Genomic DNA, 24,225 nt, shown 5'->3' with positions numbered 1-24,225 from the left:
GACTTTTCGACCGTTCAGATGCTTGCGAGCAGCCCCTTACGACGGGGCCGTGCCAGGGCAACTACACGCGATGGTTTTACGACAAAACGACTAGGACTTGTTCAGAGTTCAACTACGGCGGATGCAAAGGAAATAAGAATAATTTCATGTCTAAAGAATCATGTGCACACAAGTGCATAAGTCCGTTAAAAACACAAGGTATGCGCCGGCCTAGTGGTCGACCCTTATTTCAATGCATAGTAGTGTACCTAAACATTAATGATTGTGCTGAATAGATTTTTATAGCAGTAGTGCGCATACGCTATTGACCAGTTTCACGGAACATATGCTTGACAATGTTCAGTGGAACTGAGTGAATATAATATATCTAATATGTTTTTTGTGTTCTGCATGAGTAAAAAACATGCTATTGATTATTGCCAAGGTGCCGAATAGGCCACAGTAGGTACCGTTTGACGCGTTCCCCGATCAAACGCCGCCGTTTTCGTTAATAATTTCTTCTAAGAATCTCGTGATCGTTTTTATAATGTACACGTTGTTTGTTTAGAAGCAGATACTTGCACACTGCCCAAAGACTCTGGACCGTGTAACGGGTCTGATGTGTATTGGTATTATAGTGCGGAAAATACCACTTGTAAGAAATTCTCGTACGGAGGTTGTGGTGGAAACAAAAATAGGTTTTTAACGTTTCGTACTTGTGCTGCAAAATGTTATTCGAAACAATCCCTAAAAGGTATCGAAAATAAATTAAAATACAGCAATCACATACCTAATGTATTTCTGCACCCAACATAACAGGTGGACTTTAATTAGGCACCCCGCACCTGTAATCGGCGATTGGTGACAATAATATATAATACATACCTATATAACACGTGTGTAAATCGGTTATTGTGATACTAGATCAAATTGTTTGGAGTTAATTAACATTTTAATTTTATTAGCGAACGTTAAGTATAAGTTCGCACGCTATTAACACGCATAAACGCTTGTTTGGGTTTTGGTGCATGTTTAGAAGAATGTTTGATGACTGCGGCTCGTGGTAGTTGTGACAAGAAAATTCCACGGTGGTATTTTGATAATAACGAAAATGCATGTAAACCCTTCTATTTCACCGGTTGTGGTGGGAACGCTAACAGCTATGAAACGCAAGAATCTTGCGAAACTAAGTGCCCGCCAAGGCGAAGTAAGCCAAATCTTCATGTCTGAACGACGTTTAGCATCTACCAAACGCAGCAAAATTAATTACCGTGATCGGTTTTCAGAACTCGACACTTGCAAGCTACCGGCTCTGGTCGGCGAATGTCATAACTACACCAGTCGTTGGTACTTTGACGCTTTGGAAGAGCGTTGTAGACAATTCTACTATGGAGGTTGCGGTGGTAATGAAAATAATTTTGTCTCCGAGTACGCTTGCGAACGACAGTGTACCGGCAGCAGTAGCCGTTTGACGACTTTACCTCCTGCTGGGTTTTCAAAAGGTTGGTGATAGCATAAATGTTAAAATATAAAAATATTTAAAAATTATAACTAAAGAATTAACGGGGGATTGAATACAGCAAGGGAATACGTTTTAGTCATCGGCGAGTGATAATTTAATACAGTGGGTGGATGCCATTTATTGTGTCCGTCGTTTTATGCTATTCGAATCTCTGGGATTATTTTCCTCGATGATTGAATATACCTATGCTTGTTCAAAAACAAAATAATTAAATTTAAATTGAATGAATGTCGAGATGGTTGGAGACAGATTCAAAACATTTGGATACATTTAAAATTGTGTTGCTTTGCAGACAAATGTTTCTTGTATCAAGACCGCGGCAACTGCACTAACGGGACACCGAAGTACTTCTACGACAGTCAGGATGGAGTGTGCAAACAGTTTATGTATGGCGGCTGTGGGGGCAACGAGAACCGTTTCGAAACGAAACAAGATTGTGAAAAACAGTGTTTCGACGCGCAAGGTATTTGGTACCTAGGAGTTATTTATATTAAGCTTAATATTTGACAGCATTGACTTGCACGGTAATTTGCCTTTTAGACATTTGCATATTACCGAAAGTGGAAGGACCGTGCAGAGGAGACTTCAGACAGTGGTATTACGACCGAAGCAGCGACAGGTGTTTCCAGTTTAGATACGGCGGATGTCAAGGTAACACGAATCGATTCAACGATCGCCAGTCTTGTGAAGGTCGATGTGTGCGCAATCCCACGAGTGCCACGACCGTCTCGCAGTCAGCCGTCGTTCCGTCTCGACCTAGCGACGCTTGTCTTTTCTCACTGGACCCCGGCCCGTGTCTTCAAACAGTGAGTATACTAGGTCGAGTGAACGACTTGAGTATAGTATGTTGTTAATTATTGTTCCACTTACAGGTCGAGATGTGGTACTTCAAATCGTCTTCGAGACGTTGCGAGACGTTCATCTTTGGAGGCTGCGAAGGCAACGCCAACCGCTTTGAGTCGGCCGATGTCTGCGAGAGAACCTGTCAGCCGTACATTGACAGTGGTAAGTGCATAACCTCCATTTGATACTATCCTGTCATCGTTGTGCAGACTAGAATAATTTGAAAAGTGTGCTACATCAATAGCAACTGTGCTTATTGCTAAACGTTTTTTCTAGCAAATCAAATTGACGTCGATGTGCGCATACCTCCTAAAGTAACCGAAGAACCGGCGATGGTGACGGACATATGCGAGGCAGGTCGAGTGCGGTGCAAACAGTTGACGGAGGAGGCGGCTGCTCAATGTCCTTACGGGCTGGAGCATTGGGTGAACGCGATTGGTTGCGAAGACTGCCGCTGTTACAACCCTTGTTTGCCAGGGGCCGACCAAAAATCGGTATGCCCACCCGACTACCAGTGTATAGTAGACGTGTTTACATCTGAGAACGGAGATTCCAAGTATAAGCCCACGTGCAGACCCGGTAAGTACTTGTACGGTGTGATTTGCACCAGACTGTGAGTTAACCTCTGAATAGCTAATATTTCATTAATTCGCTTGTAGTGTTCAAACCTGGAGAATGCCCACAGTTGGCGGTTTATCAGAGTGACTGCGCCGAACAGTGTAAAACCGATGCGGACTGTATAGGAGACGACAAGTGCTGCTACAACGGTTGTGGAACATTCTGCTTGCGACCACTACCGGTCAACCAGACGAGCACGCCTGTTCCGGTCATTGCTTCCCAGGAAAAAGGTCAGTAAATTCACGAACAGAGCTGTGGTGGTCGACCATTCAAGTGTTAATCTTGTGTATTTCTTATCTCACAGCATCACCACCGCAAATTGTAGACGTTGCCGACACCAAAGTCGAAGCAGAAGAAGGTAACTACGCATCCCTCAAATGTTTGGTGGTGGGTAACCCTACGCCCACAATCGTTTGGCAGAAGAACACGACGTTGGTAAGATAATTAGTCTCAGTTAAAATAACACACTTTGCATAGTATTTACATATTTTCCCATAAACATTTTGGGTTAACTATCCTAATATTCTCCATCTGATTTCTCTGTTGGTCATTACTAGGTCATTAATTCTTCATTACCCTCATTTAGCATATGTCAATCTTATTAGCATTTTGCTCACACTCTCCCTTTTCAAGGACCAACACTTGTTTCTAGTCTTCATCTCTAGCCTCGCTATAATATTGACTCTCGACTATAATTAGTTGGTATTGCACCTTCCTTGTCCTGTGCGTATACGGTTGAGTCTGACCCAAGTTTTTCTAGATAGGTCCATACACAGTTCAGATTTCTTCCTCATCCTCATCTGGAGTTACTTTTTTGGTCTCAATAATCCCAGGGGATTAGCAAAATTGCTGAATATGAAAGAAGTCGGGAAGCATCCACATACTGTGCTGTATATATAGATATAATATGATTTTGTTTGATCAGATTGACGGAACTGGAGGTCGTTATAAGCTTTCGTCCGACGGCACGCTGCAAATAATCGGTTTGTACAGATACGACTCTGGTTTGTACATTTGCATAGCCACAAACGGAATTGGCGATCCCATCAGGAAAGAAGTTTACTTGACCGTCAAAGGTATGTGGTTCCAATACGGTTTTCATTTGAGCACGCTCTTCTATTGTTTTTTAGTTTGAGTAATCTTAACGCTTAATACTTATAAGAGTACAAACAATATTCTCAAAGGTTCGCTGTGTGCTGGTGATGGGTAGCGACTTATTACACTTATATTCTGAACATGAGCCCATTGATGCTATACAGTGTGACCAGAATAAAGCTTTCCGCTCAAATCTTGGACGGTTTTATTAACTTATATTTAGCATTGACGCGAAGATGAGATAATAATAGTTTCCCAAATATGTGTTAATCAAAGGTTTTTTTTTCTTATGTGCGGTCTAGCCTCTGTAGACAAGATATCGCACTCTCAAAAGATTTGGTTAGATTCTAGGTTTTTATTCTTTTAAAAGTGTACATGGATATGGTATAAACGGAAAAATATGGTATAAATGTATTTTCCAAAGTACTTGTATAAGGTAAAAATTAGACTACTCGACTGTGGTTCGATTTATTTGAAGCTATATAGAGAATTTGTAATGCATAACGTTCCCATTTCTATTTGAAATAGTTTAAATATTCATTGTGGTCGCTTTCGTTGCTTCCATAGTGTAAAAGAAAGAATGCAATAAGATATTGGTTCGAGTATAAAAACGCAATACAACCGTCGTCGTCGTTGACAACTTTAATTTTACTATTTCGTTTGTCATCTTAGTATTGTGTTATTCAGCAATTATTTTTTTTCGTTAAAAAAACAATTGGTGGCTTAATATTTTTGGATTGTTGTCATTTTCTGCGTACCGTTTTGGCCGATTGGTGTTTGTGTGCGTCAATCGGCATCAATCCGTTCTCGTCATTTGATGATGACTTCAAGACTAAAGCCAACGTACTCGGAGAAGCTTGAAAAGATCAACTCGATGCGTTGGCCTAACAGACGACACGACTATCGTTTAAGGGAAGCGCTTTATTTCTGGTTGACCGTGCCGGATAATTTGGATGTTTCGGTGCCAGAGCCGAATTCGACCGACTTTGAGGTGATCCGGACGCTGTCTGACGAGGAAAAGTACCCGAGCAGAATGAGCCGATCGCAGCGGAGGAAACTGAACATACGCAAGCGCAAGGGCTGCAACCTTTATATGGAAGCCAAACAAGAACTGTGGAGGGAGGCGGCACGCGTCGACCTATTCCGGCAACGCGTGTCCAACGTGTACGGCCTGGAACCGGAAGACGTGTTGCCGGTAGTGTTTCGCGACGAGTTGGGCAACACGTTCTTCGCGGCGCTCAATGAGAACACCACGGACGCCGACGTGTTGCGTGCCCGGATATATAGGTTCAGGAAGCTGGTCCGCAGGCTGAGGTTGTCGCAAGGGGCGGCGTTGCGGGCCGTGTGTTCAACCGAAATTTTCGTCATACTGATCAACCAGGTGTGGGAAGCTGTCGGCCTGAAAACGGAACAGTACCTGCTCAAGATGGTCGAAGTGACCGCCATGTGCATGTCGTTTATCGAGATGGCCGGGCTACTGCACGACCCCGTGTTCATCACTATGAGCGGCCATCTGGACAAAAAGCAATTGCACATGTTTGAAGCGCTTGACGCCGTCTCGCAAGAATACTCGTACGCCAACAAATACTTGCGGTACGACCTTTACTTCAACGAAAACCACAAGCCCGAAAACTGGTCGGCCATCTCGCTTACGGAACACTCCCAGAGGACGTTGGCCTTGTACTTCAACGACTCGTGCATTTACTCGCCGCATAATCCGGACGACGCGTGGCGCATCACCATTCCGTATTTGGGCTTCACCCTGGTCGACTGTATCAAACACAGCGTTGTCCACAACCGACTGCTGTTAGACGCGTACACGTTGTTCACGTTGAGCGTGTGCGAAGAAGAGATGTTCAAGCACAGCGTCGTGCCCAATGAATTGGGCAATGTCTACATCATATTTGATGGTTCCACGCCTGCCCACCGTATTTCGTACATCCTAACCACAGCGGCCTCGTTGGCCGACGAGTTTCTGCACGACCCCCGTTGCCGAGGCCTAAATCGCCTCATGCACTTGGTCATGAACTTCAAGGTGCCTGGTTATTTTTGTGCAAATACAACACCCTGGTTAAGTTGTACATAAAATTGCTTGAATTTTATCGACAATGCCTACAATAGATCTATTTATTTATATAACGGAGTTTATATTAATATTATGCTATAGTATTCCGCCCATAAGCTGAAATCGTGGGAGTGGGTGTCTTATGAGGTGTTAACCCAAGAATATGAATAAGGAATACTCAAATGGTTCTGTATTATCAGCAATTCTAATATTCACTGTACAGTTTTTAGATTCATCATCTACTCTTTCTGTTCATAAGTATGTCTCTTTAATTAAACGCTACTCAGAACCCGTTGAATACTTGTACCCACAAATGATAAAACTTCATACAAAGTTACATTAAGAAGCTATCTAAAATAATTTTTAATTTTATTTAGATTTTCATTTTGTGTTGGTTCTAAACGTTGTCAACACACGTAGATCCTGCTATGCTTACAGTATCTGATCTAGCTAATGTTTTGGTAAGAAGAGAATTCGTAATATCTTTACGCATCTGCTGAAACATTCTCATTTAAATAAAACTTTTACAGTACTATTTTATACGTAAAAAATCAATTTATTGGCAACACTACAATCATCTGCATAGTACCTGCAAAACCCAAATAACTGGACTGATATTATAGTCTAAGTATGATGTTCATTAGTAAAATCATCCAAGATATTGAGCGGATCGCTTTATTAAACTACCTTAGTAGAAATTACAAATGGGAACAAACGTCTCAGGTACTTCCTACGCCCTACTATTATTGTTTTACGTATGAACAAGTGTATTTAGTTACAATCGAGATCAGTCAATTCAGTCTTCTAATTATGTCAAAGAAGGGAACTGAGGCTCAATTTAACTGGATCCGTGTTCAGTAAAATTACCTACAGTTGTAATTTAATTTTAGTGTTGGCAAGGAGTCGCCGAATTGAGTCCTTGATCATTTTCGTAATTTCTGCTTAGGTGAACTAAAATCACCTTGCATTTAGCTGGGTCTATAACTGTTTGTGTTGTGTCTTAATTGTATCTTGTACTTCTTTGCTCGCGTGTCCTAATCTCGTTGATGGTGATTGCATGTCATCTCTTGTGCTGCCTGGTATGCCTTCCACTAACCTATAACAGACCCGGTACCACATCCTGCCAACGTGATCGGCGAGGACAGCACTGGTGCTGTGGTAGCTCTAGACGGTCCCGCGGTACTGCAGTGTTACGCAGTCGGTTGGCCCCGACCCATAGTTACCTGGTGGCGTGCAGACCGGATGCTGCCTTTGAGTTCAGATCAATACGAACAAAGGCGCGACCATTCGCTGATCGTCAAGCTCGTCACTGTCCACGTTTTGGGTCCTTACACGTGCCAGGCATACAACGGGCTGGGACGGGCCGCTTCGTGGAGCATAACGCTCCAGGCGTACGGTACGCCCACGGCCGACCAGCTGGACAACCCGTACTTGGTGCCACCGCCAAGAGACCCGGTAACCGGTCACATTATCCGTTACAAACCGGTCATGGTGAAAATCACCAGACCGCCGCCCGTACTTAGACTGACCACTAGCACTCCGGAAGTGATCGAGTCCACCACGTCAAAGGTGTTCACCGGTACGTATGTCACCCCACAATTACACCTAATCAATTGCTTGTACTGTGTACAAGCAAATTAAACGAGATTAAGACTGGTTAGCGGTAGTTTGTATTCGGTAACGATAGAAATAAGTCTGGAAGTAAAGAAGTGTTAAGAGAGCGAACAGTATTATTATAACATTGAAGAATTAAAGTTTTTGCAATCACTTGGGTACATATGAAGAAAATGTAGCGATAGGAACACTGTGTGATTGGAAAAAAGTAAAATGGTAATTTAACACAGATCGATTGTGTAAGAAAATGGGTACCTATCATCAATTAGAATAGAGAACATTTTAGAAAATCGAGCGTTTTTGTAGAATATCGAGAGATGAACAAATGTAAGTAGCCGAGAATGAGAATGTTTTGTATGTTTACCGATTAACCAGCGAAAAACTTTTCTGTGTATGTTATACCAACATATTGGTAAGTACAGTTAAGTCCAATTTTATTTATTTTAACTATTATTCTAAAACAATTTTTTTTATCTAATATGTAGTTTGTTATTAAACACGTTTAGCTTTGGGTTGGTGTTTAGTTTTAACCATATTTTTATATCTTACATTCTTCTTATTACTCGCAGTTACCTATTTATTTATTTTTTAATTAGTTTGTAAACATTTTGCTGACAATGATTTATATTATTTGCTTATCTGCACGGTAGAAGTATATTATAGTATAGTTTTTTTTTAATTTACTGGGTGTTCCGCTATTAGTTTCAATGAGATTACGGATATTTAGACTAAATTGGAAAATGAAATCTTTAAACATAAAATCTTTAAATGAAGAATTAAAAATATTCGCTTGAGTTGATTTCAAATGTTTATAGATAGATTTCCCGCGTATTATAATCTGATTTAAATGAAAAGTAAAACTGTTGAGGGTGGTTCACCCCACTTAAGTGTGAATGGTGATTGAAGACTAAGAGAGAGGTCGACGATATTTACAATCGTTTTCTAAGTACCTATTATGGCCGATAACGTGAATATGCAATTCACGTTAGAGGCGTTTTACTTTATTTAGAGAACAATTACCTATTATTAAAAAAACAATGTTAGAACACGTTCTAACTCCTAGCGATGGAAAGAGTTGGGGAGAGTTCGGGTTAAGGGATCGTTAAAGAATCTAATTTTCGCAGTTCGTACACTGTGTAGTTGGCCAAATGAAAATACATATCGGTTGAACAGTTATTAACATTTGTATTGCTATTTTTAGTACCCGTTCGGGTCAACATAACGATGCCGGTCACCACTTTTGGAGTAGGAGGTGACTTAACCGTACCTTGCTCGGTGGACGGTTACCCTACACCGTCTGTGGTTTGGTACAAAGACGACCAACTGGTCCGGAACACCGAGAGGACTCAGACGACTGGTAATTAATTATTATATGTTGCAATAATTAAGTCATGCCCGTGCAAGCTTAACACACACGTTCTGTCATTCCATGTGCAGAAAACAATCAGCTGGTAGTGGTCCATACAAACTCATCGGATTCCGGTGTGTACAAGTGTGTAGCTTATAACGCTTACAGTTCAGACGAGAAGTCCGTCAACATTACAATCGAAGGTAATACCGACAAACATAATATCATCACGGCTGGGTGAACCTTGCTAGAGGCCACCCGGATCGTCGTGCCTGTTATTTATCATAATATCATTTTGACGAATGCCCCACAGGTCTATACATTCATCCCAACTGCACGGACAACCGGTACTTCGCCAACTGTGCGCTGATCGTCAAGGGATTCTATTGCAACCATGCTTACTACAAAAAGTTCTGCTGCGAGTCGTGCACCCGAGCCGGTATGTTACCTTCCACGGGCAGCGGTTCCAATCTAGATTTCCAGTACATCGGCTCCACCCTTAGACGGTTCAGAAGAGATCTAGTCAACAAAATCTACAATTTAAACTTGTTCTAAAACCGCGTACATAGTATAGCCTCCGATATATAGGTACATGTATTGTTTTCCACTTCGTTTGATGTCTTACAATATTATACAACAATAACAATAACATATAATTACTAAAAATAATTTAATCCATTTTCCTTATTCGACCCAAAACCCTTTTTGGGGCGAATAAGGGAATGACCCTTGGTCATTGTGAAATCTAACGATTGCGGACACTCAACTGTCCGCCGTTAACACATGAAATAATAGAACAAAGTAAATACCATTCGGGTACCTATACAATTTTAGTCGTACCCGTTGCCGTTTTTGGATAAATTCACTTATATTTAGCTGTGTAGTTTTTAAATTATTATATTTGCCATCATATTTGCAATACCTATGTTTAAGGTTTTAGATTCTTCATAAAGGCTTTCTCCGATCCGACTCTCTCGAAAGTATTTATTAGGCGAGGTTTTACTTTTCTCATTAAAACGACTATTTAAATTTTTCCATTAAATCCGACTATGTACACACATTTAATATTTTTAAAATCGCGTCACTCCGGTCACCGACTGATAGTTTAGGACCAAAATTTGTAAATAAAAATCAATATATACTTCCTCCTTTTTCGTTAGTGTCGTCTCTTGTAATAATCTTATAGAGGCAGACTTCACGAGTAGGTAGCGCTGTCGTTAACCTAGTATAGTTATTAACACCATAATATTATTATAATAATAATATAACATTAATTATATATTATATTTATTGAGTTTTATATGTGTTTCAATATTTGAATAAATTTAGCATGTACGTATATCTGTATTGTAGTGTTTTAATTATGAATATAATTAATAGGTAGGTATATATAAGTACCTGTTCGTGTAACCAAATGTAGGTACATATTTATAGTTTTTAGTTTAGCTCCTAATATAATATTATCTATACCTGTAGGTACCTAGGTAAATACAAATATCAAAACACCTAGGTATCTAGCAGAATAGGTATATTAGTAATATTATATAGTAAGTTCAGTTATAATACGGTTAACATTGTCGGCAAATTGAATAAGAAAAATCAAAAAATGAAAAAAATGTACATTGGTACATTATTCTACTAAATTTTGGTAGTTGTATAATTTTTAACCATTTTCCTCACTTCGCGATGAATTGTCCTACCTATATTCTTTATTATGTATATGTAACACGTCTATTATTTAAGAATTATATAATTATTACTACTTATTATGATACCGACCTTTATTATAATCTCCTTTTCGACTTATATTATTAGTTAATAGTGATGAAAAATTAGCAGAAACTATTCGTTATATATATATATATATATATATATTGTTTTAGCCATATAGTAAGTTATACGTTTTTATAACAAGATTACAAATTTATATATACCTAACTAATTAATGTATAATTATTATATACAATATATTATATTATATCCAATTAAAAAATTATACTGTAATATATTGCCTATGTTTTTTCGAATAAGAATAATATATACTCTTCTATTATACTTACATATATTAGTATTTATGTTTTTCTGTTCAGTGTTCAGATTTATACATTATATTAATACTTAGTTACCTCTAAGAGACACCGATTTCTATATTCGTGGCCATTTACTTTACTACTATTTCTATTTAATATAATTATATTTATTAATTATTGCGCTTATAGGAGTACAGGAATCACGCTGTTTATTATTGCTGTTAACTAAGCCTATGTGAATTTAATGAAGATACAGTATAAATGGTTGAATTTTTTTGATCAACACCTGAACAATAACTATTTATAAAAATGCTTAATAGATTTATTAATCAGTTCATCCAGCTTGAAATTCAACACACCGTATCAGTAGGTAAATATTCAAACAGATTATTATCTGAAATTAAATTAACTCAAAATCTTCGCTGCAGTAATGATAATACAATTATTACTTTAAAATAATTTATTACATTCAGCTCATTATCAGGTTTATACATACTTTTTGTAATATAAAATACATCAGCTATGTAATAATTTGTATGAAGACTAAATTTTAAACTTAACTATATAAAAATAAATTAAATTAATAATTTTTTTTTTTACTTATTAATCTAAACAACAATTGATATTACTAATTACAACATAGTTTTTTATCATGTTAGATGTTCATAGACTATGTTAAAATTTAAAAGCTAAAAATAATTATTTTTGAAATATACAGTATCGATCCCTAGTGAATACAAAACATATACCTATCTAGTGTTTTAGAAAACTAATTAAAATTGCCAACAATTTTACATGAATTAAAAAAAAAAATCTCGTTTATATAATATATAGTAGCTTGCATTATGCAAATTGCATATGAATTAATAATATGACTGTAAATGCAATCTGTTTTTAGGTTAATCAGCTCATCAGGTTTCATAAATGTACATTAAAAAAAAAAAGAACCAGCTTAATGTAGGAACAAATCGTGGAGCTTTGCAAATGTCCTAAAAAAAAACCTTAACTATCAACAACTGGTTTAGAATTATGTTTTCTTTCAATAGTTTTATTAAGTACCTTTTGATCAGTTTAATTTTACAAATCTTTGGGTTTTTTCACCTTGACTTTAATGGGTTTTGTTTTTTTTTCCAATAAATTTAAATTTAAATCAATTTTCTCTTCTGACTCAAGTTCATTTTTGTAGTCTTCAACTATTTTTTTTATACTACTTTTCACGCCAGATTTGACTAGGTTCTTTTTCAATATAAATAATTGTGTTTTTGTTTTAATTTTTACTGGAGGGAACATATTATAATTAAATGAAACGTGAGAAAACCCAGTCACCGTAGAAATCACACTATGCGTATGACGGTATGGCAACATTTCATTGTTGTCTCGACTGCTTGCTCCGACAACCAAATGAGTATAAGACATGAGTTCGTCACATCCTGGTTGAAGATTTTCTGTTTTCTTATAACTGTATAAAAAAAAAAATTGACGTTATTATACTAAAAAAATAAACCAAAACTTAGAGAGTAAATTTATAATTGTATTATAAAATAAAAATTGGCATTGACGATTTAATCCAAATGATTTTTTCAGTCAGTCACGTTTTTTAAAAATGTATTGTTTGTACAATATTTTAATTTTAACAATATCAAGAGTGAAAAATAGAACATTCTATACTGTTGTGATATTCTAGTGTAAATACTAAATCTAGCATTAACATCACTTACATCCAGTGATCACTCAGTTGTGTAAATCGGGTGACGCCAGTTTGAGCGGCAAGATTACCAATATGGACGGAGTAATTTGTTTGAAAATTATTGTGTTCGTATAAATGCAACAGTGTCATAGCGTTGCCTCCGGGATAATTTTGTTTTGCTGCACTGGCCAACAGTATAGTAAGAATAATGTTTCCTACTATGTGGCCAGCACAAAATGCCAACGAAATTAAATTCGCTAGTCCTTTTGGATTCAATTTTGTCTGCCAACTAAAAAAATCATACAACCACAATATAAGTATAGTATTAGGGTAGTTTACAATAAACAAATGGTCGACTGAACATACATTCTATTACAATACACTGCGGTGGATACATTCAACACAGGAAAAACATAAATGATAAAACGGAGTTCTTTGTGTGGCAGTATTGAATATATCAAAACAAATATTACTGCTGGGATCACAAGCCTTATAACTCGAACGTCATAAACCATTCCAAAGGGTATTAAAAATATAGAGAATCCTAAGCCTCGCGGTATTGCCGAATAAAAGTACCACAAAAACGGTGAAGTCTAAACAATAAGTAATTAAGGAAAACATTTTTTAAAACCATTATTAATTATGTTTCCTTCAAACAAGAAATAATTATTTTAGCATGGAACATGCTTTAGCCTTGGACTCCCAGCTCGAAAACGACAAGAAAGTAGCGTTCTTACTTTATACGTTTAATAACATTTAAGATGGTATCGAAATAATAACGAGTCATTGTAGTCATGCAAACGTTTTGGCCAGAACATATAATTAGGACTATACTATCATCATAAATCGCAAGGAGATTATAGATCAGAAATAATTATTCTTCAGGAGCCAGCAGGCTAAAGCATGTTTCATGTTTTATAATTTTAGCCGTTAGGCTTAAGTAGACGGTAACTTTTTTTTCCTACTAAAAATAAATGTATGAAATAAATAACAAGAAACTTAACACAAAAAGGATACGCCCCATTGGCTACTTTTGTTTAATATCGCATTGAACCACAACACTTCACCTTCAGGCCATAATAAATGACCCCAAAATACAGAATCAATAACAACAGTTAAAATTAAAACTGCGAGGGCTGACAAACAACCAATTTTCAACAATCTGAAATGAAAAATTAACAAAAATACAGACAGGTTATAATTATTGTTCAATCTGACAATTAAGTATCAAAAAATAAACATTTATTAATTATTTAAGAAACCTGAGTATTTTAAGACGACCATAAAACAGCTCAATTAATATAATAATTCCAAGATAAATGACTAATTCTGAGCGAAACACCAAAACAGCCGCTGCTGAGCTCCATATAAGTGCAACATGTTTTCCTCTGATCCACGAACTTAACGCTACCATCACTATAGTCCTAACAAAAAAACAATATAAAATAAAATTCTTTTCACTAATATAATTTAGAAGAAAAAAAATAGAATTGACTTATACCGCCCATTATAATATGTTCACGATTCACTGACCTAGAGGAAATGCAAAGATATTAGGAAGAGGCCGACTCGAGTAGAACATCAAATGGTACTGAGATGCAGTTACGACTATGAACCAGTCAGCTACGCCTTTTCCAAATATCTTCGTGATACTTTTTTGAAAATATCTTATACTAGTAATAACAACCACGCCTAGAACCGCTCGAACTGTAAAAATATTAAACTTATAAATACTACCAGGTTTAATCATTCAGAGCATTATAATAATATATTTATGGAGATAAATTTGTACGTACCTAATAGTTGGCTAATAAATTTGTTGTATGCATAAAATTGCAGTATCATGAATATTGGGAAGGATAACATCGATATTACTAAAGGACCTATAAATGTTCGTGGAACAACTCCTGGAAACTCTAAGTGATCATACTAAAACAAAATATTTTTTATCTCATTACATTTTTTTAGACGCGTTTTTTTTTACTATGAAAATCAAATATTATTAAAATAGACAGTTTGGTAAATTTGTATTTTTTCCAAAAAGCAAAAATGGATAATATTAAATAAAAATATAAGAGAATTTATGGTAAAAAAGTGTTTTAACAAAAATACAGTCGTAGTTATATTAAAACACGTTAGGTGACACGGGTAAACATGAAAAACTAACAGAAAAACCAACAAAAAGTTAATTATATTCACTCAAACTTAAAATAACATATGGATTACTTCATAAAAATAATGAAAATATTTCAAATTAATCAATAATTCTATAATTTGATTAATTGATACAAATTTTAATATTTAAATGTCCTCATATTGCGTAACTTATGGAATTGCAGGCAATCCCCATTGCATCTAACATGTTGATGGTTATAACTAGTTTTTCTAAGAATATACTTATTCCTTAAATAAATACAATAATTATCTACTATTAATTAGATTTTTACATTTAGATAACATACTTGTGATAGATTTCCTCTCAAGTATAAGATGTCATGTATCGCTTGAATATTAAAGCTCTCTTCAACTTTAGTAAAAGGACAAAGAGTCAAATGAACTGCCGAGACTATGTACAATATCTTGTCCATAATGTATTCAAAAATATGTAAACCTTTATTGAATCAATGATACTGGAAACTTGATCTAAAAAAGTATTATTTTGTATGCCATCGATTAGAATAATTCTATGCAATAACATGACAAACATTAACAAAATTATTAATTAATTGTATTATGAGTTTTAACAACCATAATAAATATACTAATATAAAAAACAAACTTTTATACTAGTGGCTAATTGTTGTAAACAACTATACTTAATACAAAAGAAATTCTATAAAATCTACTTCAACAAAGAATTACGTATTTTATTTTTTTTTTTATTTTATAATGGTTTTAAAATTATTATCAGAATAAATTTGCTTTACTGAACACACTTTGTTTTAGAAATCTTGTTAAAACAATATCATAGCATTTTCAATGATGATTATAAATCCAAAGTAAAGTAATAGTAATGTTTTAAATAAAAGTCGTATTAATTTTTTTTATAAAACTGTTAAAAAAACCCTAATTTTTGTAAAAAAAAAAAAAAATAGGGTGGCCGCTAAAGTAAATTTTTACCTTATTACATTGTAATAAAGTGAATTTTTAACGTGGATTGGTCGTTTTATCAGCTTGCATACTACCTAGGTAGAATATTTTTAAATCTTAGAATATTAATCATTAACATTTTGTGGTGATTTACTTGATTATAGTTTAAAAGTTTTCATACCTAAAACATGAATTACAAACGAGTGTTGGATTGATAACCTAGTAAATAGCGAAAAACACTTTGTACCATAAAAAAACGTTGTTAAAATTAAAAATATCGTTTTATTATTATCGTAGCCGGTCGATTTGATTTGACATTAGTAGTATTTTCGAATAGCATTTTTTTATGAATATTGAATAATTAAAATTGAAAAAAATCATACGTTATCAACAATGTTGGTGTTATCAAAATGTTGTGGGATAATAATTGATAAGCGAGATCATCGCAGGATTTGGACGTGATAAGATAAGATGGTGTGTAAATTCAGTGTTAATCGAAATAGGAAAACAATAAATACCTACCTATGTAATGAACAGTGTCTGTGTTAATTATTAGTCATTACAAGTACCTACTTACCTAATATGAACGGATCTGTGTGAGGAGTGTTCGGTTCGAGCGTTTGATTTATCTACCAACGGCCACGGGTGTGTTTGTTATGGAGCAAAATGAAAGACGTTCTCAATCTGTTGGCAGATGACAGGATCATTTTGTATGGTGTAACAGCCCTCATATGTGTTCTGCTGTTTAATTTGTTCGTGTGGGGGTGAGTACTAATGATGAATTACTAGTAAAAAAAAAAAAAATGATAATTTCGAGCTGTATATTCTGATTACGAAGGTAACAGATATTCTTGATAATATTCATTTGAAGAAATATTGTACACCAGACTACCATATGTTAAGGATTTTAAATAATATTCTTAGGCTTTCAAATTATAAATTCGAGTGCTTTATTATTGTATGTGAACAATTGGATTTCGTGTTTTTATAGAATTTGATAAATTTATCTGAGACTCGATTTACCAGCAGTCAATACCCCTTCTTACTTGTTTTATTTAATTATTACATATTATAAAATAAAACAATATATTACCTGCAATAAATGAGAGGGATTGTGTAGGCATTTATTGTCACTATCTGACTATAAATCAATTTAAATATTTTTTATTCATAAATAAGAAACCCATTTGTAGATAACACTGCGTAAAATTGTTATTTAAATTTATTAGCCATTTTTATTTACCAAAACATAGACTTCTAAAAGAAAATAATAGTTTAAATAGTTAAATTATTGCCTCGCATCAAAATCATTTGTCAATTTCCATAACCAAAAAGAGACATTGAGTTAGAGATGTATATTTCTACTAAGTACTACTAAACATTTTGTTGATCTTACATTTTTGATACGTACTATATGGAATTTAAAATACGCTATTGTTTATAAGTAATAATTTAAATTTTATTTTCTAGATATTTGAGTTTCATCATTGTCATTATTTCATTATGTGGCGGTAATTTCATGTTCAATTATGTATACAGGTAAATAAATGAGTTATTATTTAAAATCAGGCTAGATCTCCAAAATACAGATAATTCAATTTTATCTTATTAAACTGTAATGTTACGTGTAAAATAATAAAATTTAAGGTATAAATTAAATAACATATTTTTTTATTTTTATTATAGAAAACATGTTCCAGATGACTATTTTCAATCTAATAGTCAAACACACTCCATATACAATAATAAATGTGTGAAATGTAATATTAGTTCTTGTACTGTACATTTAAAAAATTTACATTCACCATGGAATGGATTAATGATATCGGAACAAATTGATATAGCATTGGATAGAGTATGAATTAAACCTTTTAAACATATATTATCTATTTACTAAATAAATGTATATACTTTCAGTTGTTCTCAAAAATAATTAAAGCGTACGTGACCACTTGGTATGCTAACATTTCTGAAGATCCAAACTTTGTTAAAGAAATCAAACAAATTATTAAATTTGCAACAAGTACCATATTAAGAAGATTTTTACAGGTTAATACACAATAGAGAAAATATATTATAGACAATAATTCACTACTAGTTAATTTCAGTAATAGTGTTTTAGTGAAAATATTTCTGCATTTGCATTTTATTTTACACATAAAATAATAAAATAACTTTTAATTACTAATAAATATTTTAAGTAGATAAAAATTACATAATTGAAAAATAAAAATGTTTTGATTTGTTAGTTATTCTATTATTTTATATTTATTTATTTATAATTTGCAGGCAGATTGTGAAAACGTTGTGCTGTATAAACTCTTACCAGTAGTTTTATCACACATAGAACACTGTAAGCAGTTGGATAGCGGTAAAAAAATTGTTCGACATTATGCTGTTCTTAATCGCAATGCTGAAATTAAATATTTAAGAAAATTATCATCTAGTGTAATACCATATATTACACAACAAAATGATCTTCAGTGCAGGTAAGAATTTGTGATTTAAATGCAATTATATTTAGATTATGGTTAATATTAAGAATAGGATTTCACAAAAAATACTTTAGTTAAAACCATATAAAATATTGTTATATTTGTACTTAATTGATCAATAAAAATTATTTTAATATTTTTTTTTTTTTTTTAGGATATTTTCTATTATATCGAGAGAACTTCTTTCACTGTGGGTCCTACTACCCTTATCTGACGTTGTTTGCAATCCAAACAACCTAATATTTACATGGTCAAAACTGTCTAAAATGTCTACAACTTGTCACAATACAACATTCACTGACGAACGAGTAGAATATTTATCAAACTTTACTTCCAAAGAACCACGTGATTCAGTTTATCTTGAAATGCGTAGCATATATAAAGATTCTACAATTTTGACCGCATTCATGAAGTTTTTAAAAAATAAAAAAGCAGCGCATTTATTACAGTTTTGTGTTGATGTTGATAGTTTTAATAAGCGAATGTTAAAACCTGAAATATCGTCGGACGAACTTGATGTTTTGTATCGCGATGCGTGGGATATTTTTTCTGTGTATTTTAGTACACATTCACCAGATTGCATATGTTTTGACGCAGAACTTGTAAGTCAGCTACGAAAAGTGTTATCTAAAGATGTTATTAAACTTCAAAATTCCAAACCACTCTCCCAGGCATATGAACAAACGTATTCAATTTTAGAAAATAACTACTGGGCCGAGTTTCACAACTCGGATGAGTATTTTTCATGGACATGTGGATCCCGTAACATATTAGACTCAAATTCACCTCAAGAACAGTCATTATCTAATGATAATAAAAATACCTCTTCCAAAATGAGTCGAAAGTTAAACAGAATTAAAGGTGCTCTCAAGTCAAGTACTATTTATGATGGTCAATTGGATTCTTTATCTTCTGAAGGTGATCCAGAGTATGGTGAAGATCTCGCCGTTGATAACTCAATCATTAACAATAGTGAACGTGATTTGAGCTCTTGGATTGTAACAGATGTGACGTCGACTCTTAAATTAGAATCTGGATCTAATGGTGGTCAATCAGTGGTGTTTATCATATCATTAGAGACAACTGAAAACAATGATGTCAAACAATGGTGTGTGGAAAGAAGACTTGCTGACTTTTACACATTGAAAACTAAACTTACAGAGTTTCATGGAGTATTTCTAGATGCTCAATTACCTTCGAGGCGTATTATATTGCAACGAGCTGAAAGTGATGATACGTATAAACAGTTTCTCAATCAACTTCTACAAAAACCAGAGCTCAAGGGTTCGGATTTATTGCACATGTTTTTAACATCAGAAGAAAATTTTGAAGATTCAGAATCTGCCATCGGGCGTTTATTAAGAAAATCTATGCCAATTAATTTACGAAAAGAACGGGGACAAAATTTAGAATCATTTATTTCCATTTTCATGGCATCAATAGAAACCAAGTTAAAGCAAAAGTAAATAAGCTTCATGTGCGTTTTTCATGAACATTTAGTAATATTAAATTTGTTTTAGGTATGAATGGAAAGACTTCAGTGAAGAAATTCCACCAAGGAAAGTAGTAACGGCTGAAAATGCAGTGTTTGGAAATAACTTTAATGTCCCTATAGAAAGTAACGACTTAATTGAATCCGAAAATGTATCTAATCAAATTCCCCATATATGCGGCCCAATTAGCTGTATAATGTTTTTGGGAATTCACGTGTACAACATATCTAATACTGTTGTGCAATTGATATTGGCTATAAAAACAATATGTGGAAGTCTTATAGACTCTATTATACAGCGACATGTAACTATTTATTTGGTTGGTTCCATTACGCCGTCGAAAATATCCAACTTGATTGAAATATTAGAAAGTATATAAGACATTTGCATTGTTTGTTTTATGATGTTTTTAGTAACCCATTTCATTGTTTCAGATTCATTATTCCCCGCGGACGAAGCGTTACAAAATAATGAATGTCATACTATAACCATTGACCATATATTGAAGTCCAAGAGCAATTCTTTTTTGCTACCATTGTACACATGCATACACAAATGCATTCAAAGTAGCGTCATGAATAAGCAGTTATTCTACAGACTTCTAGATGTCATTGCCGTAGAATTGTTTCCGGAGCTCCAAACAAAACTAAATGATCAATTATCTTGATGCGACTTCATTGCTGTGATACTTTTGAGTGATACTTTTAAATTCCTTGATGCCAAAAAAAAAAAGGTAGATATTATCATGTATGTATCATTTTTCCAAAATCATTTGTAGAAATAATTGTAAATTTTAAAATGTGTTTCGTTAAAACAAAATGTTTGATATTGTTTACAATTTATCCGTAAATAATTAAATTTAATGTTATCTTCGAAAAATAATAACATTTTATGTTTTAGCGCCTTTTTAAGTATTATTAGCATTTCAGAATAAATTTGATTGCACTTAGAATAGTTTATATATATATATATTTTATTATTGTACCTTTATTATAACTATTATTATTATGTCTAAATAACCGTAATAATAATAATATATTATACTATTTTAACAAATGAGTGAGATAATTTTTAAGTACAGATAATGTTTTGTTATATGTTTCAATGGATGATAGCATTTAGAAAAAGTTAATGATAAATATATCCCATTAGTTTTAAACCCATAGTTAAAAATATACTTTTTAAACTATATATTTTAAACCGTGGTTTTACCTTAATTTACAATATTTTTAGGAGTCTAACTGGGAGTTACATGTGTATATACATCGAAATAATATAACAAACAATTTTTTTAAGACAAACAACCGTTAAAATTCTAATAGAATTTGTTTCCATTTTAATAATCTTTTTTTTTTATTTATTAAAAACGATCAAATTAGCATGTAAAACAACTAGTCATAATTTTGCTTAAATCCAAAACTAATTACATAAGATGTTATAAAGCGTTCCTAATTAACACTATATTTAAACTGCACACACATATATATATATATATATATATATATATCATATGTATGTGTATATTAATTTATATCAAACATATATATTTCGATACTTTTAGGTACATTTATTGTTAGTTACCACTTATCAGTTGTATACATATTATTTTTACCAGTTGGACTCTATATTTCATTTATTGTTATGGAGTCATTCAAATTGATATAAACTGTTGTAATATAAACAAGTATTATTACATTTTAAGTTTCCTAATAATTTAATATAACATATGTATATTGTATATATATATACAACTATATTATCAGATTTATATTTTTTCTCATTAATTATCTATATCTATGAATTTTTTTAAAGCTCAATGACATACTGTGAAATATGAAGTGTGTTCTATAAATATTTTGATGGTTATAATCAAAATTATGTAACTATTTTTATTTGAAATTACACTTTGTACACTTACTAAAACTAGCATGGAGTGTAATGTATCGGTTATTCACACATTTCATACATATCTACTAAATATGTATCTAGTAGGTATTTATTTCCCGTTATCATGTTTTACTAGGCTGATGTTAAAAATATAAAACTTTCGGAACGACTAGGACATATCTGTAAGATTTATAACTGATGTCCATTATATTAAAGAAACTTATTTAATATAATTATTAAAGAAATATATTTTTCCTTATAAATATTATTTCAATATACATATATTTATAAAATATGAGAATGTTTTGTATCCTACTATACTATCATACTTGTGACTACTACTCATATTTGAAGTATTCATTATTACTTTAACTATCTAGTATATTTATTATATTTCCTTAATAGTTCTTTATGCATATTGAATTGTTTTTCTTTAAAGTATATTAAATTACATTTTGAACATAATTGCCTCCCACGCGGCTTTAAAATTTAATTGGTTATAATATTGTCTTAAAAATATAAATTATTATACTACTTGGTACACATAAAGTCAATTTTACAATTTATTCTGCATTTATGTTGACGTTGGTACCTATTTAGTATTTAGTAATTAACTTTCATGATTTGTTTTTATTGTATCGTCAATTTAATATAACATAAAATATTGTTGATAAATAATAAATGTTTCAATAAATTTGGGTCCAACAAAACAGTAATTATTTATTGAACAAGAATTTATTTTTTTATAAAAAATGTACCATATTGTTTATTTTTCATTATTTCTCTGTCACATTAATTATTTTGACCTATATTCAAATGTAATAGTATTGATTAATCTTTAAAATTGCAGTGTCTAATTTATGTGTGGTATTACTATTAGTCGAAAAACACTAAGCTCTGTTTGATTTGTTTTTAATAAAATGTATTGTTTTCCTTAATTTGCCTGTAAATTGTCATACACTAGTCCACTTATTTGTTTGAGTTAAGCAAACTAAAATTTTACAACAATTGAAGTACCTCGAGAATATATACATATATTTTTCAAAACACTGTGATTAAAATATAATGATAAAAAATTTACTAATATATATTTTATTATGATATTAAAAACGTACAATTTTATCTATTGTAAAAAAAGACATTAGTTTTTGTCTGATAATAATTATAATGTATAATAATAATTGTCTAATATCAATATTGTATAGAACATAATTTTATTTCAATATAGTTACCATTATTTTGTATAATTATCAATAGTTGGAGTATAGAATACATTATTTTAATAGGTAAATTATGCTTTGCAAATTATCATATGCTTAAACATAATCAAATCACAGTATTGACTATTGTTATTAGCTAGCAACTGATTATTGTATACTATATATAATATGGCAAAAAAATGCCTTATGTAGATTAAATTTAAAAATATTTAAACAATAAATGATATGAATAATTCTATGATTACTTTAACATTGATTATAAAAGCTATATTATTTTATATTACATATAATCAATGATATTAATTTTAAAACGCTACCATCTATTTAATAAATACCTACAATGTTATATTTTGTAAAAAAAAACCTACTACAACATAAGTCATTAAGGAGATTTCAGTGTATTATAAAAACTAACTATTTCAATATCTCGGTAATTAAATTTATTTGAAAATTGTAGATTATATTCTATATCATAAAATATATAAAATTAGAAATGTCTACCACACAATTTTGTTTATTGTTATCTAGTTGCTGAACAAAAATATTACGGTAACTATTATATTTATAACTAGTAAAACATCATGATTAAACTGTAAAAACGCCAGTTGCTTGTTTTATAAAATAAGAAAAATAAAAATAATCGCACATATATGATTATATGATGTATATATCATTATATATATTGTGTTATACTTTCCATACATTTTGTTATAAGTAGATGTCGGAATAATATTCTTTTGCATATTTTTTTTTGAGTCTTTTTAGTCAGACGGGGGTTTAAAAAACATACGAATTGTGAAACGTATAAATCAATGGCAAATATTTGTATATTTGAGAATATATTAAGATAAAAGAATATTTCGTTTAATAAAGAACCAGAGTCAAAGCTACACAATGCACAACAATGGACGGTAATTATATTATAGAAATAATACATAAAAATACAATTGCGAGCAACATCATATAATATTATGTGGTACTAGAATGTGTGTCAAAAACATTTATATATTTATTATATATATAATTATAGATACAAAAAAAGAAACAAAAAATGTAATCGGCAAGCTGCAACTATTATTTTATAAATATATATATATATATATATAACGTATAACTATTATATAGTGCTGACTGCTTCAAACCGTATACGATTGTGCTAATTTATTGTGAAAAGCGGTGATAACGGCGACAACGACTACGGAAAATGGAAAATTTGGATTTCATGACGACGATTCTTGT

The 24,225-nt window shown here is 32.5% G+C and overlaps 4 protein-coding genes across 9 annotated transcripts in view; 3 read left to right on the top strand and 1 right to left on the bottom strand.

Moving 5' to 3' along the window:
• The window catches only part of LOC126844919 (papilin), a 52,886-nt gene extending 41,968 nt beyond the window's left edge, over positions 1-10,918 (top strand). The window contains exons 27-40 of one of the 2 annotated variants that reach the window (XM_050583403.1): positions 19-198; positions 1,016-1,186; positions 1,266-1,481; positions 1,794-1,964; positions 2,042-2,307; positions 2,374-2,506; positions 2,621-2,923; positions 3,004-3,192; positions 3,267-3,397; positions 3,888-4,038; positions 7,228-7,701; positions 8,938-9,093; positions 9,174-9,287; positions 9,398-10,918. In XM_050583403.1, the coding sequence (XP_050439360.1) occupies positions 19-198; positions 1,016-1,186; positions 1,266-1,481; positions 1,794-1,964; positions 2,042-2,307; positions 2,374-2,506; positions 2,621-2,923; positions 3,004-3,192; positions 3,267-3,397; positions 3,888-4,038; positions 7,228-7,701; positions 8,938-9,093; positions 9,174-9,287; positions 9,398-9,639 (2,897 nt within the window). In that variant the 3' untranslated portion in view covers positions 9,640-10,918. The remainder of the gene's footprint in view (positions 1-18; positions 199-1,015; positions 1,187-1,265; positions 1,482-1,793; positions 1,965-2,041; positions 2,308-2,373; positions 2,507-2,620; positions 2,924-3,003; positions 3,193-3,266; positions 3,398-3,887; positions 4,039-7,227; positions 7,702-8,937; positions 9,094-9,173; positions 9,288-9,397) is intronic. The other variant, XM_050583404.1, reaches the window with a different exon arrangement.
• On the top strand, positions 4,060-7,213 carry LOC126844921 (uncharacterized). The gene is made up of 2 exons (XM_050583410.1): positions 4,060-6,583; positions 6,653-7,213. The coding sequence occupies exon 1, from the start codon at positions 4,875-4,877 to the stop codon at positions 6,141-6,143; it is 1,269 nt and encodes a 422-aa protein (XP_050439367.1). The 5' UTR covers positions 4,060-4,874; the 3' UTR covers positions 6,144-6,583; positions 6,653-7,213.
• An 869-nt stretch (positions 10,919-11,787) lies between the features above and the next one.
• LOC126844920 (probable Dol-P-Man:Man(7)GlcNAc(2)-PP-Dol alpha-1,6-mannosyltransferase) lies at positions 11,788-16,260 on the bottom strand. Of its 5 annotated transcripts, none has more exons than XM_050583408.1 (10): positions 16,046-16,260; positions 15,922-15,986; positions 15,264-15,444; positions 14,598-14,730; positions 14,335-14,508; positions 14,064-14,217; positions 13,819-13,963; positions 13,168-13,394; positions 12,833-13,090; positions 11,788-12,573 (listed from the first exon to the last, which is right to left on the bottom strand). In XM_050583408.1, exons 3-10 carry the CDS (start codon positions 15,387-15,389, stop codon positions 12,192-12,194), a joined length of 1,599 nt encoding a protein of 532 aa, XP_050439365.1. In that variant the 5' UTR covers positions 15,390-15,444; positions 15,922-15,986; positions 16,046-16,260; the 3' UTR covers positions 11,788-12,191. The 5 variants fall into 5 exon arrangements, with proteins under 5 accessions (XP_050439365.1, XP_050439363.1, XP_050439364.1 ...); XM_050583406.1 differs by having other exon boundaries at positions 16,073-16,260; XM_050583409.1 differs by lacking the exon at positions 15,922-15,986 and having other exon boundaries at positions 11,789-12,103; positions 12,174-12,573; positions 16,073-16,260.
• Positions 16,261-16,360: 100 nt separating this feature from the next.
• Positions 16,361-20,763, top strand: LOC126844369 (sorting nexin-14-like). Its single transcript, XM_050582515.1, has 8 exons — positions 16,361-16,655; positions 17,362-17,430; positions 17,578-17,746; positions 17,809-17,940; positions 18,181-18,380; positions 18,541-19,848; positions 19,907-20,250; positions 20,314-20,763. The coding sequence occupies exons 1-8, from the start codon at positions 16,558-16,560 to the stop codon at positions 20,544-20,546; spliced, it is 2,553 nt and encodes an 850-aa protein (XP_050438472.1). The 5' UTR covers positions 16,361-16,557; the 3' UTR covers positions 20,547-20,763.
• The last annotated feature ends 3,462 nt before the right edge of the window (positions 20,764-24,225 follow it).

This window comes from Adelges cooleyi, unplaced genomic scaffold (genome assembly GCF_023614345.1).
Source record: "Adelges cooleyi isolate 19-005CV unplaced genomic scaffold, UGA_ACOO_1.1 ACOO_flye_CR_arks_rails_tigmint_CR_PRNA_651, whole genome shotgun sequence".
In the NCBI taxonomy this organism is placed as follows: domain Eukaryota; kingdom Metazoa; phylum Arthropoda; class Insecta; order Hemiptera; family Adelgidae; genus Adelges; species Adelges cooleyi.
The sequence above is the reverse complement of the archived record's forward strand: the minus strand, read 5'-3'. Positions and strand labels throughout refer to the sequence as shown.

What these genes read in the sequence shown, in the direction of transcription:
- LOC126844921 (XM_050583410.1), top strand. Translation starts at nt 4,875, where the DNA reads ATGATGACTTCAAGACTAAAGCCAACGTACTCGGAGAAGCTTGAAAAG.
- LOC126844920 (XM_050583408.1), bottom strand. Translation starts at nt 15,389, where the DNA reads ATGGACAAGATATTGTACATAGTCTCGGCAGTTCATTTGACTCTTTGT. An exon ending in TGAGAGGAAATCTATCACAA is followed by an intron (nt 14,731 to 15,263) that starts GTATGTTATCTA and finishes ATTTTGTTTTAG; the next exon opens with TATGATCACTTAGAGTTTCC. An exon ending in CAACTGAGTGATCACTGGAT is followed by an intron (nt 12,574 to 12,832) that starts GTAAGTGATGTT and finishes TTTTTTATACAG; the next exon opens with TTATAAGAAAACAGAAAATC.
- LOC126844369 (XM_050582515.1), top strand. Translation starts at nt 16,558, where the DNA reads ATGAAAGACGTTCTCAATCTGTTGGCAGATGACAGGATCATTTTGTAT. An exon ending in GAAACCAAGTTAAAGCAAAA is followed by an intron (nt 19,849 to 19,906) that starts GTAAATAAGCTT and finishes AATTTGTTTTAG; the next exon opens with GTATGAATGGAAAGACTTCA. An exon ending in CTTGATTGAAATATTAGAAA is followed by an intron (nt 20,251 to 20,313) that starts GTATATAAGACA and finishes TCATTGTTTCAG; the next exon opens with ATTCATTATTCCCCGCGGAC.